Below are 14260 nucleotides of genomic sequence, written 5' to 3'. Positions count from 1 at the left end.
TAATGGAAATAAACAGACCATTAAAATTCTTTTTCTACTTCAGGAAATTCAATTATGAAATAGTTCCCATTTTAAATGACCAATCCTATTTGAATATTTTATCTGATGCATGCAAAAGCATACATATGAACAAAGTCAAAACCATATCAAATATTTTCCTTCTACTTTGTAATCAAGAATCTTAAGAAACTGAACAGAAAGGACTTTAGCAGGAATGACTAACACAGCTTCTGTGAACTTATGGTTAAGGAACTGGACTGTAAAGAAAAGTAAACACGTTCAGCTCATTAATGATCTGCTATACATTAATAGGTCATTTAACCAACCTTTTCTTGAACTTTAGTAAAGGTTACACCTTGCCTGATGAAGGGGCCTTAGCTGCCTCAAAAGCTTGCATTTGTAATCTATTTAGTTTGCCAATAAAAAGTGTAATTTCACCCTACTTTCTCCTGTATTGAACTTTAGTAAAATAAGGACACTTATACTGTATATGTACAGTATTTAAGATGGTTTCTTCCATTCTACACAATGTAATTTTATCATTGATATTTGATTTTCTGTCTTTATCATATGCAGAATGTTTGAGTGTTAAAAGGCATCCAGTGCACCATATAACAGGATATTAGTAATAAACAGTGTAAGGGCATAATCCATCAATCCATGCATCAATTTTGCTAACCAACTTATCCAGGTCAGAGCTGTGGGGCATCTGGAGACTATCCCAGCAATCATCATGCACAAAGCAGGAACAACACTAGTACATGGTGCCAGTCCATCACAGCATAAATACACAAACACACCAACACTAGAGTCAATTTATCAATACCAGTTCACTTAACCTACATGTCTTTGGACTGTGTAAGGAAACCATAGCTCCCTGTGGAAACCCATGCAGGCATGGGAAGAACTTGCAAACTCCACAAAGGGAGCATGCAGGACGTAATCCCAAGTCTCCTTATTTCAAAGAAGAGGAGCTGCTATACCTCTGCACCACCATACTGCCCAAGGGACAATAAAGCACATCTGAATCTATTAATCTGGACAGTGTCTGAGGATTCAAACCCTTATCAGTCAGCCACATGTACTATAACTCATAAGGAACAAATAATAAATGGGTAGTTAATGTGCACAGAAACATGATTATTGGTATTAACTGAGAAACTGCATTCAAGAATGATTTTTCAGACAATAATTAGGATTGAAATAAACAATAGTTACGACAAAAATAAAAGCAAACAGTACAATATGCGACTCAGATTAACTCATAAGATTTAAAGTGTGGCATAATCACAGTAAGATCAAAGAAACAATTATTTCATACACAGCAAGTTCCAAGAATTACGAAACTAGTTTGGAGACAATATTTACTTTATAACTTTTAAACATAATTAGATCAGAAATATTGTATCATTATTAATTTGTTAAAAGAGAAAGATGCATTTTAAACAGAAATAATACAGATTTGAGAAAGCCCCATCTCTAATCACACAATCATCCATTTCTACAAAAACGTTTGGGGGATGTTTGCCAAGAGGCAAGCGATTTTGGGTTATGCAACTCCCATTTCAGGTTTTATAAGTCAGATTCAGATAAATTTCTGTTTATGTTTTTTAATCCTAGTTTCCAGTGTGGCCAATTAAATTACAATCTGTTATTTTGGACAACAGTTGTTGTTGACCATACATTTTAAGATATACTACAATTAATTTTGAAAAGTGCAGGCCTTTTTAGATATTGTAATATCTGTAAATTTCACAGATTGTTAAAAACATTTCATTTTCTTTTCTTTGAGTGTAAGTTAAAATAAGGTAGCAATTTTACCACAGAGTAGAAACCTGAAACAGTTCATCCAGCCATGTTGCAGATTTGTGTATTTAGTACTCTGAATTAGACACTTATTAATAAACACTCCTTTTTCTTTTCTATATGCGTTCCTAAGTGAGAGTCATGATGGAAATCTAGAAAACACCTAGGAGCTCAGGTGTGAGATACCATCCATGAAGTATATTCTACATCTGCCCCGGGAATCTCTCAGTGACTGAGACCTATTACATCTCCCATTGGAAGATCCTAGAAAGCAATATCACTAAATACCCAAACACCATCATCTTGCTCCATTTGATCTAGTGTAGCAAGTGCCCTGTTTCTAGAGCCTCACAAGATGTCAAACTTCTAGACCAGCCATCATACAAAGAAAAACCTCTTTGAGGTTCTTATCACTTTTACCTATAACCTTATTTTTCAATCACTACCAAAACCATATTTTACTTAATTAAAATCAGCTGAAAAGAAATACAGAAGTTAAATAAAAAATAGAATATTGCTTAAATATAGACACAAAACATGGAAATCAAGACAGACAAGGCAGAGAAACATAACACAGAACAGATTGCTATTAGTTTGTTTAGAGGTCTTATGGACCTCTATAATCATTAAAAATGATTATAATCATTTTTGCTTACTTATTCTTTTTTGGAATTTCATCATGGCATCACAGTTATCTCAGCTTTGCTATAATGCACACCCGTAGATGAGTGAGGGCTAAACCCATAGGCTGCAGCTTGAGGCTCTTAGGTTTCCAAATAGATAAGTCCTTGCAAAATCAAGAAATGTACTGGATACAGTTAAGGATGGGCTTCTTACACACTTGCAATTAAACATGACAAAGCAGTTGTTCAACTGGCTGAATTTTAGATATCAAGCCTTTAAGGATTATGTTCAGTACAATACTGACTGACTCCCAGTTCAAATAATGCATTGTACTTGTAATGGAGTACACTCATATCTGGCACATGGCCATTCTTCAATGTCCATGGTGCAGAGCGGACTTCCTCAGGACTCAGTCTCACTTCTAGGTGTTCATTTAGATGTTCAAAGGGATTTTTCAGAGTGTCAAGTTCCAAAAGCTCTAGGGAGAGAACAACGTTCAAGTCCAAAGACAAAATGGGTGAACTTCCTGGCCCAACAGAATGGGTAAGGTTCCTGGTACCCAAGAGAATAACGGAGTTTCCGAAGACTAAAGAGAGTGATGAGATGCAAGCACATGGTTTTAAGGAAACTTCTACTGTATGCTGATTTGATCAGAGTTCATTTCCAGGTATGGCTCAATGGCTGCTTAGATGCACAAATAGGCTCATCAGAGAAAGGGAGTTCAACTTGTGATTGCAAGCTAAAGATGAATGTCCTTTTAGTCACCTCTTTGGTTTATAGACATGTCAACTCAACTTTGATAACACTTTGAATTTCATCAAATGATCAAAAGAATCAGGTCACACAATCAAATTAGTCTCCTTCTGGGGGTAGGCATCCAGCTTTTTGAATTAGTGTTAAGTTTGTACTTTTAGGACAGAAAAAAGGGCAATGGCCACTTTGTTCAACAATATAAAGTCGATTTTTAAAATAATAAAAGCCACCTTATATTTCCAAAAGAAGAAGTTTTTAACAAATTACATTTAACAACTGCAATATCGGTTCATGAAACAAAACATAAAATTAAACAATCTGATATTTATTGTAATTAAAAATCTATTTTAAATAAAAGAATGAAACTAACCATTGCAATTCCCCAGAAATGCCATGTTTAAGAATTTATGATTCAGTTGATTAAAACAGTAAAATTAATAAAAGGCAGATATTTCCTCATTTAAACAGATTTAGCCTTTATATAAAAACATATTTACTCAAAGTCCCTAGTAATTAAAATTTGTTTTTGTTATGATGCCTTTGCACTTTCACTCTGTAAAAGTTACTTGCAACAACTGAAAAGTGGCAGATTTTAATTATATATTGCATAAATGTTCTCTCTCTTACTATTAAAGAGTTACGTATCAGAGCATGCTCTCAATCTCTCCCTCTCTGTTATTTTTTGTAAACTCCCACCCATTCATTTTTAAACCTGCTTAATCTAATTAACAGCAACAAAGGCTGAAGCCTAACATTAACTCAAAATGAAGCAGACCTGATATAATAAGTTAATAAATAAAAGACTCGCTCAACTCCAGTTTCTTCAAACTTCAAATAAACATGTTACTGCTGTATGTGGCTTTTTGTTGGAAGAAATGTGTGAAAACATACAATGGCATACATTTATGCTGTCTGTACAGCTGTCTCAAATTACCACACTCCTTCCTAATGTCTGAAATTGGCTATAAACCTGTTACAACTAATCAGTGTATATGACTACAGTACCTTGCGACAAACAACATTTTTTCCAGACCAAAATATTCTCTCTCACAGTCCAAATGGTGAATCAAAGGTTCGCCAAACAATTAAGAGTTTTATTTGTCGATATCCCAGGTCTTCAAAATTCTCAAAAGGCATAAAATATTGTGGTTCAGCCAGATATCTGAATCCTGAATACAGTTCAGGGTTGCAGTAAGCTGAAGCATGAGACAAACAGAAACATTTAAACAAACCTGTACTCATTCATAATAGGCCAATTTAGAATAAAAAATTGAAGTGAAAATTCTGGAAATGTACATAGGATTTAAATCACTGATGTCTTCTACTAAATCGCTACATGATATTTAAAAACCTTGTTTGTGTAGCAGTACATGCCTTTTGTAGAGAAGTTCTACATTCAAGGGTTAAAATAATTTTGTAAGACTTACATTGGTTGTGTTAATCAATTGTAAATTCTGGGAATATACAGAAGCTTGATAAGATGAGACCATTCAGGTTATTAAGCTTGTTTGGTTAGCTAAAAGCTAAGGTACTTCAATGTTTCTTCTAGATAAGTGTACTAAAAGCTGCCAAGGCTTTTTCTTCAGCTACAATAGGGAGAGGTGGGTGGGGAGTTGTCCGTTATCCATTATCACTTGTGGTACTGGTAGTGAAGTCTGAAAGAGGATATCAACATTAAAGTCAAAATTTTAATACTAATTCAACATTAAGTGGTTCCAATCTGAAATGCATTTCCACAAGTGTTTGATTCATAGTTCAACTAAAAGTTTGTTGCTGAATTGATTTTAAATTGGTAATTTGAGGGTTCTGAAATCATGAATTAGGTCCCAGAGCAGCCAATCCTGTTCAGTAATAAAGAGGTTAAATTCGTTGAGCTTCTCAGAGTGACATGTCTATTACACCTGGGATGCATTTATTTGTTCTTTTCAGCACAGCTTCAAAAGCTGCTAAAGTGCATCTTTTGTGTAGCAGAGTAACTACAATGAAATACAGTACTCTATTATTTTAGAGTGTGAGAAAATTTTTTAATTTATATTCAACATATTTTAAAGTTTTATTCTAACATATTTTTGCCTTTTTAATTGCTTCAATAAAATTGCCTAAATAATGAGAATTATATATTAACTGTTACAGTTTGCCCCTGCTTCCTCATAAAACAACAGCCTGGATCATTGAGGAAATCATAAAAGAAAGGAGGGGGAACTGCGGATTCTTTAGAGAATGGTCTCGTTTTGCCTCAATGGAAGACCATAACTGTCTGGACAGGGTCACGGCCCTCAAAAGAACCAGAAGTCTACATATACTATTCTTGCCTTTTCCGATGGAACAATGGAACCAGAGGTCCACACTTTCTGTTCAGGTGATCAAAGTTCTGTGCATGCACACGACACTGCACCAAAAGTGTGTAATGCTAAGTGTTGATTGGTGTTGTGAACCTACAGCTGACTGACTCTTAATTGAAAAAAAATTGAAAATGATAAAAAGTAGAAGGTATAATCAGTTCAGATGTATTGTCATATATACAAAGTACAAATAGCAAGCACCACACTGCCACTCATCATGAAGCTCATTCTGTAATTTATGTAATATATAACAATAACAGTAATAGGAGAAAAAACATAGCCCCTGCCAAAATCACCATACCCCACTGGTTTCATGATTCATGATTTCAGTAAAATAAAACCACACATACTGTATACTCACCTTATTATTAACTTAATTGCAATGTTTTTCATACACTCAAAATAAAGCCTGCACCAGTTTCCACTTGGAAAAGAGAGAAGATGGTATGGAGCATACAGGGCAAGAGCACAGTGCTGTAATGTGGCAATCTACTGTATCTCGATGCGATTCAGTAGGTTTGCCAGCATTGCATATAAAAAAAAAAAAATTATATTATATAATTTGAGCACACAAGGCACAGGAAAAAATATGATTTGATTACACATGTGCTACCAGCACACATTTTGAATCCCATAGTTTTAATGGTTTGATGGCAAATGCATACCCAAATCAGGTGATTTCATAGCATACTGTCATCTCTGCCATTATATCATACACTCAGCACATTTTTGCACAACTTATCATTTGTTATGAGCCATGGCAGAAAACAATCCTTGAGGAAACAAAGCTGGAGAGACAAGAGAAGGAAAACATGTAATGTTACGCTAGAGCGAAGCTACTGGCTATTGGTTGTGTACCTGTGGAAAATGTAAAACTCCACCCACTACAGCCACTGTGAGCAGACAAGCAATCATGAAATGTATCCTTACCGAAGGAAAACAGTACCAAGAATTGGTGATAAAACTTATTACTTATAGTTTATTCATGTTGTCAAAAGCATGTCTCAGACACGCAGAAGGATCCTTTTCTTAAACTGAAAACACTTCCATTTTAAAATGACATTCAATAAATTAAGGCTTGTGTTTAAAGACTGAGACTTATAATCTTTCAGCACAAGTCTAAAATGCAAGAACAGGCTAGGTACTTTTTAAAATTTATGAAAAAATAAAAGCACTTATGCTTTAAAACACAATTTCAGGTGGCAAATTAGATTATACCATGATTGTAAAGAAATAATTTTGACTTAAGAAATACCAAACTTAATTTTTAAAGGAATTTGAGTTCTATTTGGTTGAGCACCCCCTAGTGGTCACAAAATCTAAAATGTTAAATTCAGTTCATTGGTGGCTTACAGTAGGTCAATGTCACCGGCCTTTTAATACGTTAAAATTATTGTTCCTTTTGTTGAAGTGTAGCATTTTACCCTTGTCTAAACAAATGTACATTTCTACAACCTGCTTAAAACATTCGTAAATTTCACAGAATCTAGCCTTGGTAATTAAAAAAAGAAGTTAAAAAATACAATTTTATTGAAAAACATACTGCAGTGAAAATAAATGGAAATTAATGCGCATGAAGACTACATATCTGGCACTCTCTCTCACACAATGCAAGACTTCTATATAAAAAAAAAAACAAAAAAAACTAGATACTTATTACAAACATTGTTGTAGGTTATTTAAGTGCTTAAATAAAACAAAAAATCACTCAAAGTAGTTAACTGTATTCCTTATGATATCTTAATTTTTATTTTAATGTGTTATTGGAGTTCCACATAGATAATCAGAAGATATCCTAAGCATAAATAAAGCATTTCTCTGTCAAAAATGTTCTTGAAATTATGTTGACTAAACAGCCATTTGCACAATTCCTTCTTCATTCATTTTTAAATATGCTGCGTGACTGAGCAATATCACTATATTCAGATTCTGTACAATATATAGTGCCTAAAGAAAGCAATTTAAATTTAAAATTTATAATTTAAATAACCGTTATAACTCTGCATTTTAAGTTTAGTTTCAAATATGTTTTCCAAAATCATGACAAAACAAACAATATTTGAAACAGTAATGTCAAAATAATGTATCATATATACTCGCATATAAGGCAGGTCTTGAAACCTGAAAAAATCAATCATAAAATCAGACCCCAACTAATACGCCTGTTCAAAAATACGACACTTAATTTTATTTATTTTTTTACATCTTCTTCCTTCCTTCAATCTCACACCAATTTCTCTGACACATCGAGCTATGTTGCAGCAGCCCAAGTTATCAATTTCTTTAGCTGCTTCAACGCCTTTTAAATTTAAAATCGGCTTCATATTTTCTTCTGATCGAACAGTGCATTGTAGATAATGGATGCTCTTACAATAAAGGTATATGAGGGTATGAGATACAAAAAACACAAACAGTGCAAATGTCGCTTTGGAATAGTTTGTGTATTACCGTCTGGTCACATAGGCACAATACATAGAAAAAAAGGCAGTGTGCTCCATGGTTACTCTCTCAGGTGTGGCGTTAACATATCATAATCTCTTGGACCAATAGCGCAAGTTTTTCGCATTCGACTTATACGACTGACATTATAAAATACCGGAAATTATACGGTAAAAATCAAGCCCCGACTTATCCGCGGGAGAACTTAAACTTGAGTATATACGGTACTTCTTAATCTTACAGTTCTATTTTAATAAAGAGAACAGAAAAAGTAGGATGACATCAGTATAGTTTTCTATTTAGTTGAATGTGTACTCAGTGAAGAATCAGATTTGTAACAAATTGCATCTATTTAGTTTATACATTTGCAAGAAAGTCAGGACAAATCTTAGCAAAAGCAATAGTATAACTTGCCTCAAGGCAGTTAAGCACTAGAGGAATTGCATAACTTATGCTTAAAGTGAAGTTTAACCAAAAATGTGGTATAAAGGAAACCCTGTCCATTCCACCAAGCACTGTGCATACTGTATGGTAAACTTTATTGTAACATTCATGTCCACAACACAACAATATTTATAAATCTACAAAGAAGTACAATTATTACTTAAATTAGCAAAAAAGACAGGTCTACTGACTTATAAAGACATTCTTAATGGCTTAGATTAACTTTAAATCAGTCCACAAACTTTTAAGATAGACTGGAGATATGGTATAAAAATACATGTCTATAGAGATGTGGCATATTTCTGCACCCTTTTTCATCTTCTACTACACCTCTACAAATAATGTTTATTTCACTCTATCATTACCTCTTTCGGAAAATCAATATGAGATGAGTAGATAATGATGCAAAGTTTATCCAAAATGGAAAACTATGCTTTAAAAGGTAAAGTAAACCTGCATTTTTTTTCAATCTTGGACTGAACCCAGCTTCTACTGCACAACACACAATTGTACTAATGGTTTGGCAGACTATGGTTAGCTTACACATAAACAAATACCTCAGTGAATTATGGCATTACTAAGAACAGTTCTTGTACACCATCTGTAACACTCCAGGTAAAGGTTATTGTACATATTCCCTGACAGTTTCCCATAATTTTATATGTACTACATAAAGAGAATAAGGGACTATATCAATTATCATTGCACCAGACTTGCCAAAATTACACTGGTACCTATGATGTAACACATCCATTTTTAATTTGACTCGAGAATAAAGTGGCCCCACAATAGCCAAAATACAGATTACATCGATCAGGCTGGCAAGGTCTTCTATAAAATATACTAACCTTGTTTTTAGTGACGTGATAATTAAAAACCATTTGTAGTAGAAAATAAGTAGATTAGTTTCCTAGGCTTTCACATGATTTGCAGTAGCCATCAGTTTAAATACCATGGTTAATATCAAGAATGCATTATGTTTTTGGTCATTATATAATTCTGCATTCAAGTGGAGTGCCTTGAACTTTTAGATAAAAACAATTTGAACAGTTCAGTACAAGGATAAATAATAAATGTGTCAGTCTAAAACAAAGACTCATATTATGAACAATGTGGTTCCATTATACAAAAGCAAATCATGCATTAGTATCAAAAATACGGTCATAAAAAGAATTACTTTTTAAACTTCAAACTAATTGCAAATAATAATTACAGCAAAAATAAAATTATTTAAAAATTTTCAAGAGGGACATGTTATCTAAAACTCTAGCCAGAGCAGTAAGTGCTCATTACTTAAGAGTTACATGAAGAAAAAAAAAAATTATCTCCAAAAGTAACTGAAAGCAATTCACAATTTAAAAACAGGAAAATCTGCATCTTCTGGTATCTGGAGTAACTGGCTCAAATCACTTTTGTGAAAAGTAGTGTGAAACTGCAAAGCAGACCCATGTGAGAATTCAGACTGGAAGAGCTTTGTGTCAAAAGCACACAATGCAGAATAAAAGGAGCTGAAGATTGCATTTTTTGGCATATGCATTTCTTTCAAAGCTTCCAGATGCGATTTATGCAAAATATAATTTTCTTTGGTACATGTAGGCGTTTTAGACACATTCGGGAAAAAAGTTGCTGAAACTTTATATGTACACAAAGTGGATAAATAGTATAAAAGCTGTATTACTGACTAGAAATTTAAGGTTTTTCAAATTTAATTAAAATAAGCTGCAAACTTCTAAGTTAAATTGTCCCTGTAAAAATAATCAGAGGTGCAAGGTATAAATATGAGGGAAAAAAAACTTGCAAAAGTGTAAAGATAAATATAAAAATAGGAATACTATTTTACACACGATTGTTTAGTCATTTTCAGGTAATTATTTTTGTTGCAGTGAGAAAAATAAGCTTCTGGACTTGCTTAGGAGTCACTTGTGGGACACGTTAGGATTGCTTAGTAGTCATCAATGTTTGTTTAGCAGTTATTGCATACCAGGTACAGCATATTAAAATACATAGTGTTTTTGGACTTGTGCATCATAGCACAGCTGTTGTCTGGGAGCATGCCTGAAGATATGTAGATACGTAGCATCTGCCTTAATTATTTACAGCTGGTACACGAAGTATGCAGTATTACTCAGAAGCATATACAGTCAAGGCAATCTGGAAACCGAGTGCCAGCATTAATAGGAAACAACCATTCCCGTTTGTGAAAATCATCAACGCACAACCTTGTTACAAATCAGCTGGTCCACACAAATTAAATGCAAGCAATATAAAGTCGCTTTTTAAGTTATTTAGAAAACTAAAGCAATTTTAAACATTTTGCATCGCAATAGATGTGAACTAGCATAGCAAAATTTGATGGAAAACAATTCCAGTTGTTCACTACTGTTGTACGTTGTACATGAACACATCTTACATTTCCACATTAATCTTACCCATTTACTACCAGATTACATATGAAAAATTTGGCTTACCTTGCCAATGCTGCAATATTTCCTAGAGTGTAAAAAACACCAAATAGCTTGACGTTGACAAAAAGAAGAGCTGTACCCTGTCAATGGTATAAAAAAAAAACAAAAAAAACAGCAACACATTAATGCTGTTTGCCACTGCAATTTAGATTAACAAGACATTTTAAAAAGTATTTTCAATAATCCATTACTAATTAAACTATACTAGACTATAAATACTCAATGTAACTGTAGACTCGATATAAAAGCAATGTCTAAACAATGTCTTTCAAGAAAGTAGCACCCTCTACTGGCACAAGTTTTAAAAATCTAAATCAAACAAGTTACTCTCCAGGCTGCAATCCTACATAACGAAATATCAGACTTTTTGTGCTTTGAATGATAAGCAACATTGGGTACACCAAGATGATACAAACAATGCATGCAAAAAGTGACAACAAATTATTTTATTTCACCTTGAAATAAGCACTATAAAGAACCATATTGAAAAGTACGTACATTATTCTTGACAAAACAAGGTAAGTGAAAAAGTCAGGATTACTATTATAAATGTAGTTAATTCATTTCTAGTGAAATACAGTATGTCATGGGGCATGATCACACAAATACCCACATAAGGCAAATTTAGAGTCAATTAAACTAGTACACATTTGGGATGTAAAAATTGGAACACCTTGAAAAAAAAACATACACAGGGAATATTTGGAGAAAAACACACACAGGTAATGTATAATGTCTTCACATATATTGGCCAGAACAGGATTTAAACCCAGCCTGCAGCAGCTCTAACTATTATGCTTTCATGCTACTCTAAGCAAATTAACTCTCTGTGTAAATTGTTATTTACAGTTTTAATACAAAAATGGTAAAAATGTAAATGGATTTAGCTTATATTATTTTCAAGTTATTACAAAGACTACTTACTGATGACTAAATTTAGAATAGCATATAGCGGGTTGGATGATGGATGGATGGATGGATGTCCAAAAATGGCGTTTTTTTCGTTTTGACTTCACTGTTTTAGTTGTGTTACAAAAACATACTGCAAAGCCTGCAGTTTTAAACAATCATTTTTGAAATGAAAAAATTTGGGAACTTACTATGTTCAAAAGAGTTTTAACAATTCATTGTTACACAATGCTTCTGCATTCTGCAGTTAATAATATTGACTCCTCAAAGAAATGTTATTATAGATACAGTGACCTACATTTTTTTGGGATTAAGACTTTTTTTTTCCCTTGATTTACCCCACTGCTCCACAGTTTAAAATTTGAAATCAAACAATTCAGATGTGATTAAAGTACACATTACAGATTTAAGGATACTGTATTTCAGTACATAGTATATTATACACATGGGGGGGGGGGGGGGGCAAAATTTTTGCCAACACCCTAAAATGAAAGTCTACAATATGTGCTTTAATCACATCAGAATTGTTTGGTTTGTAATTTTAGACTGTGGAGCAAAGGGTGATGTAAAATCAAGGAAAAATGTGTCTTTGTCCCAAAAATGATGGAGGGTGCAATAAATATTTAATTATCGCTATTTTAATAATTCATTTTAAGAAAAACTTTATAAAGAAAAACAAAACTAAAAATATCCTTATAAAACTGAAATACAATTAATAATATATAAATTTAAGGAATTATTTTATTTATATCACAGTATTTTCCTTTTCAATGATCTATTGAATATTGCTTTTTTATTATTTTGGTTTAATGATTCCTTCTATTCTCTTTGGTCAAATGATTCCTTCTATTTTCTTTGGTTAATGAAAAGTGTTTCCTCTTAACTGATAGAACTCTACTTCTCCAAGTGGATGAACACTTTACTTCCACTTTGCAAAAAAGTATTTTTGAATGTGATATTCTGTAACAGTCCCGGAGGGAAATTGTACTTTCAGGGGTATAGGATCAGCTTTTGAACAGAGCAATTTTCAAGTAAAGGGTCTTGCTCAAGGCCCCAGTGAAGTAGGATCCCTTCCACCAACCTTCCAGATACACATGCAGATCCTTAGCAAAAGAACCACCATTGCAGTAGCATCAGTCTTCTTATATAATACGCTACCGTGGCTGTTCGTTTGTCTGTCCAGGATTTTAAATTACCTGTTGCTCGCAAACCGTTTGACCTATTGACGTGAAATTTGGTACACATATACTACGTGACCTCTACTGTCCGCTTGATTGATCTCCGACATCAAAGGTCAACCAAGTAAAGTCAAATCAAGTGTATTCACTGCATGGTTGCATGCAGTGTGCCGTTACAGTCACCTGCAGCTCCCAAACCATTTGACCAACTGACCTGAAATTTACTACACATACCAGTATATAGTCAATGGAGTATGGTCAAGTCAAGTGTATTCACTGCACGTTATCGTGCAGTACGCCGTTACTGTATATTATAATATGTTCATAAAGTCAAAGAGCACAATCTAAAAAAAATATATCTTTCTTGAAAAATACCAAAAAGTATAGATGACATGCTGTCACTTTTTCACTTCCAATACTAATAAACATTGAAATATTAAATATCTTGATACTGATAGCAATCTTGATATTTTTTTTCATTTAACAATTACTAAGGCTTTAAATGAGCTCCATGCATCAAACCACTTAATTTAAAAGGACACCTTGAAAAGAGCCATGATCAAACTGCTCAAATTAACATTCTATTCTCCTATAAACAAAAAAAAGAAACACAATGACAAAAAACGTATACAAAACTGCTGCTTTGTTTTAGGAATATAAATGTGTGTAAAACAAGAGAATTTTAAATAAAGGAACTGCAATTCTACTGTAATACTAACATATCAATAACAATCATAACAAAAATGATAAACTTTCTATTTACCTCAAAATAAACAAAAATTATACATACCTAACTTTTTATAACTTTGACATAAATCAAATTGTTTTTTCTAACTAGATAACCAATAAAAAGAATTCAATGTAAACAGGAGAAAAGATTCATATGTTTAACTCTTTAACTTACTGACTTAGCCGTCTTATCTTTAAAAGCTGAAAAAAAATTGTGATTTTGTTTTAGATCCATTTTTTACAGATTCCTGTCTAAGCACTTTTTATTTATTAGAGACAATTTTTTTCTTTTCCTTTCTCAGCTGTCAGCATAGTCCTTTATTTATCAATCACATTAGAAGCAGTTCTGAGGAACCCGTTACTCTCCACAAAAGGGCTGTCAAATTATCCAAAAAATTAAGGTTCAAATATTTATATTAAAAATAAGTACATATTTGAATATATTCAAACTTGGGTAAAAACCCCAGGTGCCATCTGTATATTTGCACCTTTCATGCTGTTTTATATTAATACTATTAATATTTTTACATCTTTTTGTGGTGCATTTTTAAAGCATGAAGACACATTACTT

General features: G+C 33.0%; 2 protein-coding genes across 2 annotated transcripts in view; one reads left to right on the top strand and one right to left on the bottom strand.

Annotated features, from left to right (window-relative positions):
- Positions 1-14260, bottom strand: part of sft2d1 (SFT2 domain containing 1) — an 86074-nt gene that overhangs the window by 49080 nt on the left and 22734 nt on the right. The window contains exon 3 of the mRNA XM_028820244.2: positions 10877-10953. Within this exon, the coding sequence (XP_028676077.1) occupies positions 10877-10953 (77 nt within the window). The remainder of the gene's footprint in view (positions 1-10876; positions 10954-14260) is intronic.
- Positions 1-14260, top strand: part of LOC114666111 (protein quaking) — a 1435209-nt gene that overhangs the window by 1415487 nt on the left and 5462 nt on the right. The window lies entirely within an intron of this gene.

Source organism: Erpetoichthys calabaricus, chromosome 15, assembly GCF_900747795.2.
Source record: "Erpetoichthys calabaricus chromosome 15, fErpCal1.3, whole genome shotgun sequence".
Classification (NCBI taxonomy): domain Eukaryota; kingdom Metazoa; phylum Chordata; class Cladistia; order Polypteriformes; family Polypteridae; genus Erpetoichthys; species Erpetoichthys calabaricus.
This window is presented reverse-complemented; position numbering and strand designations above follow the sequence as displayed.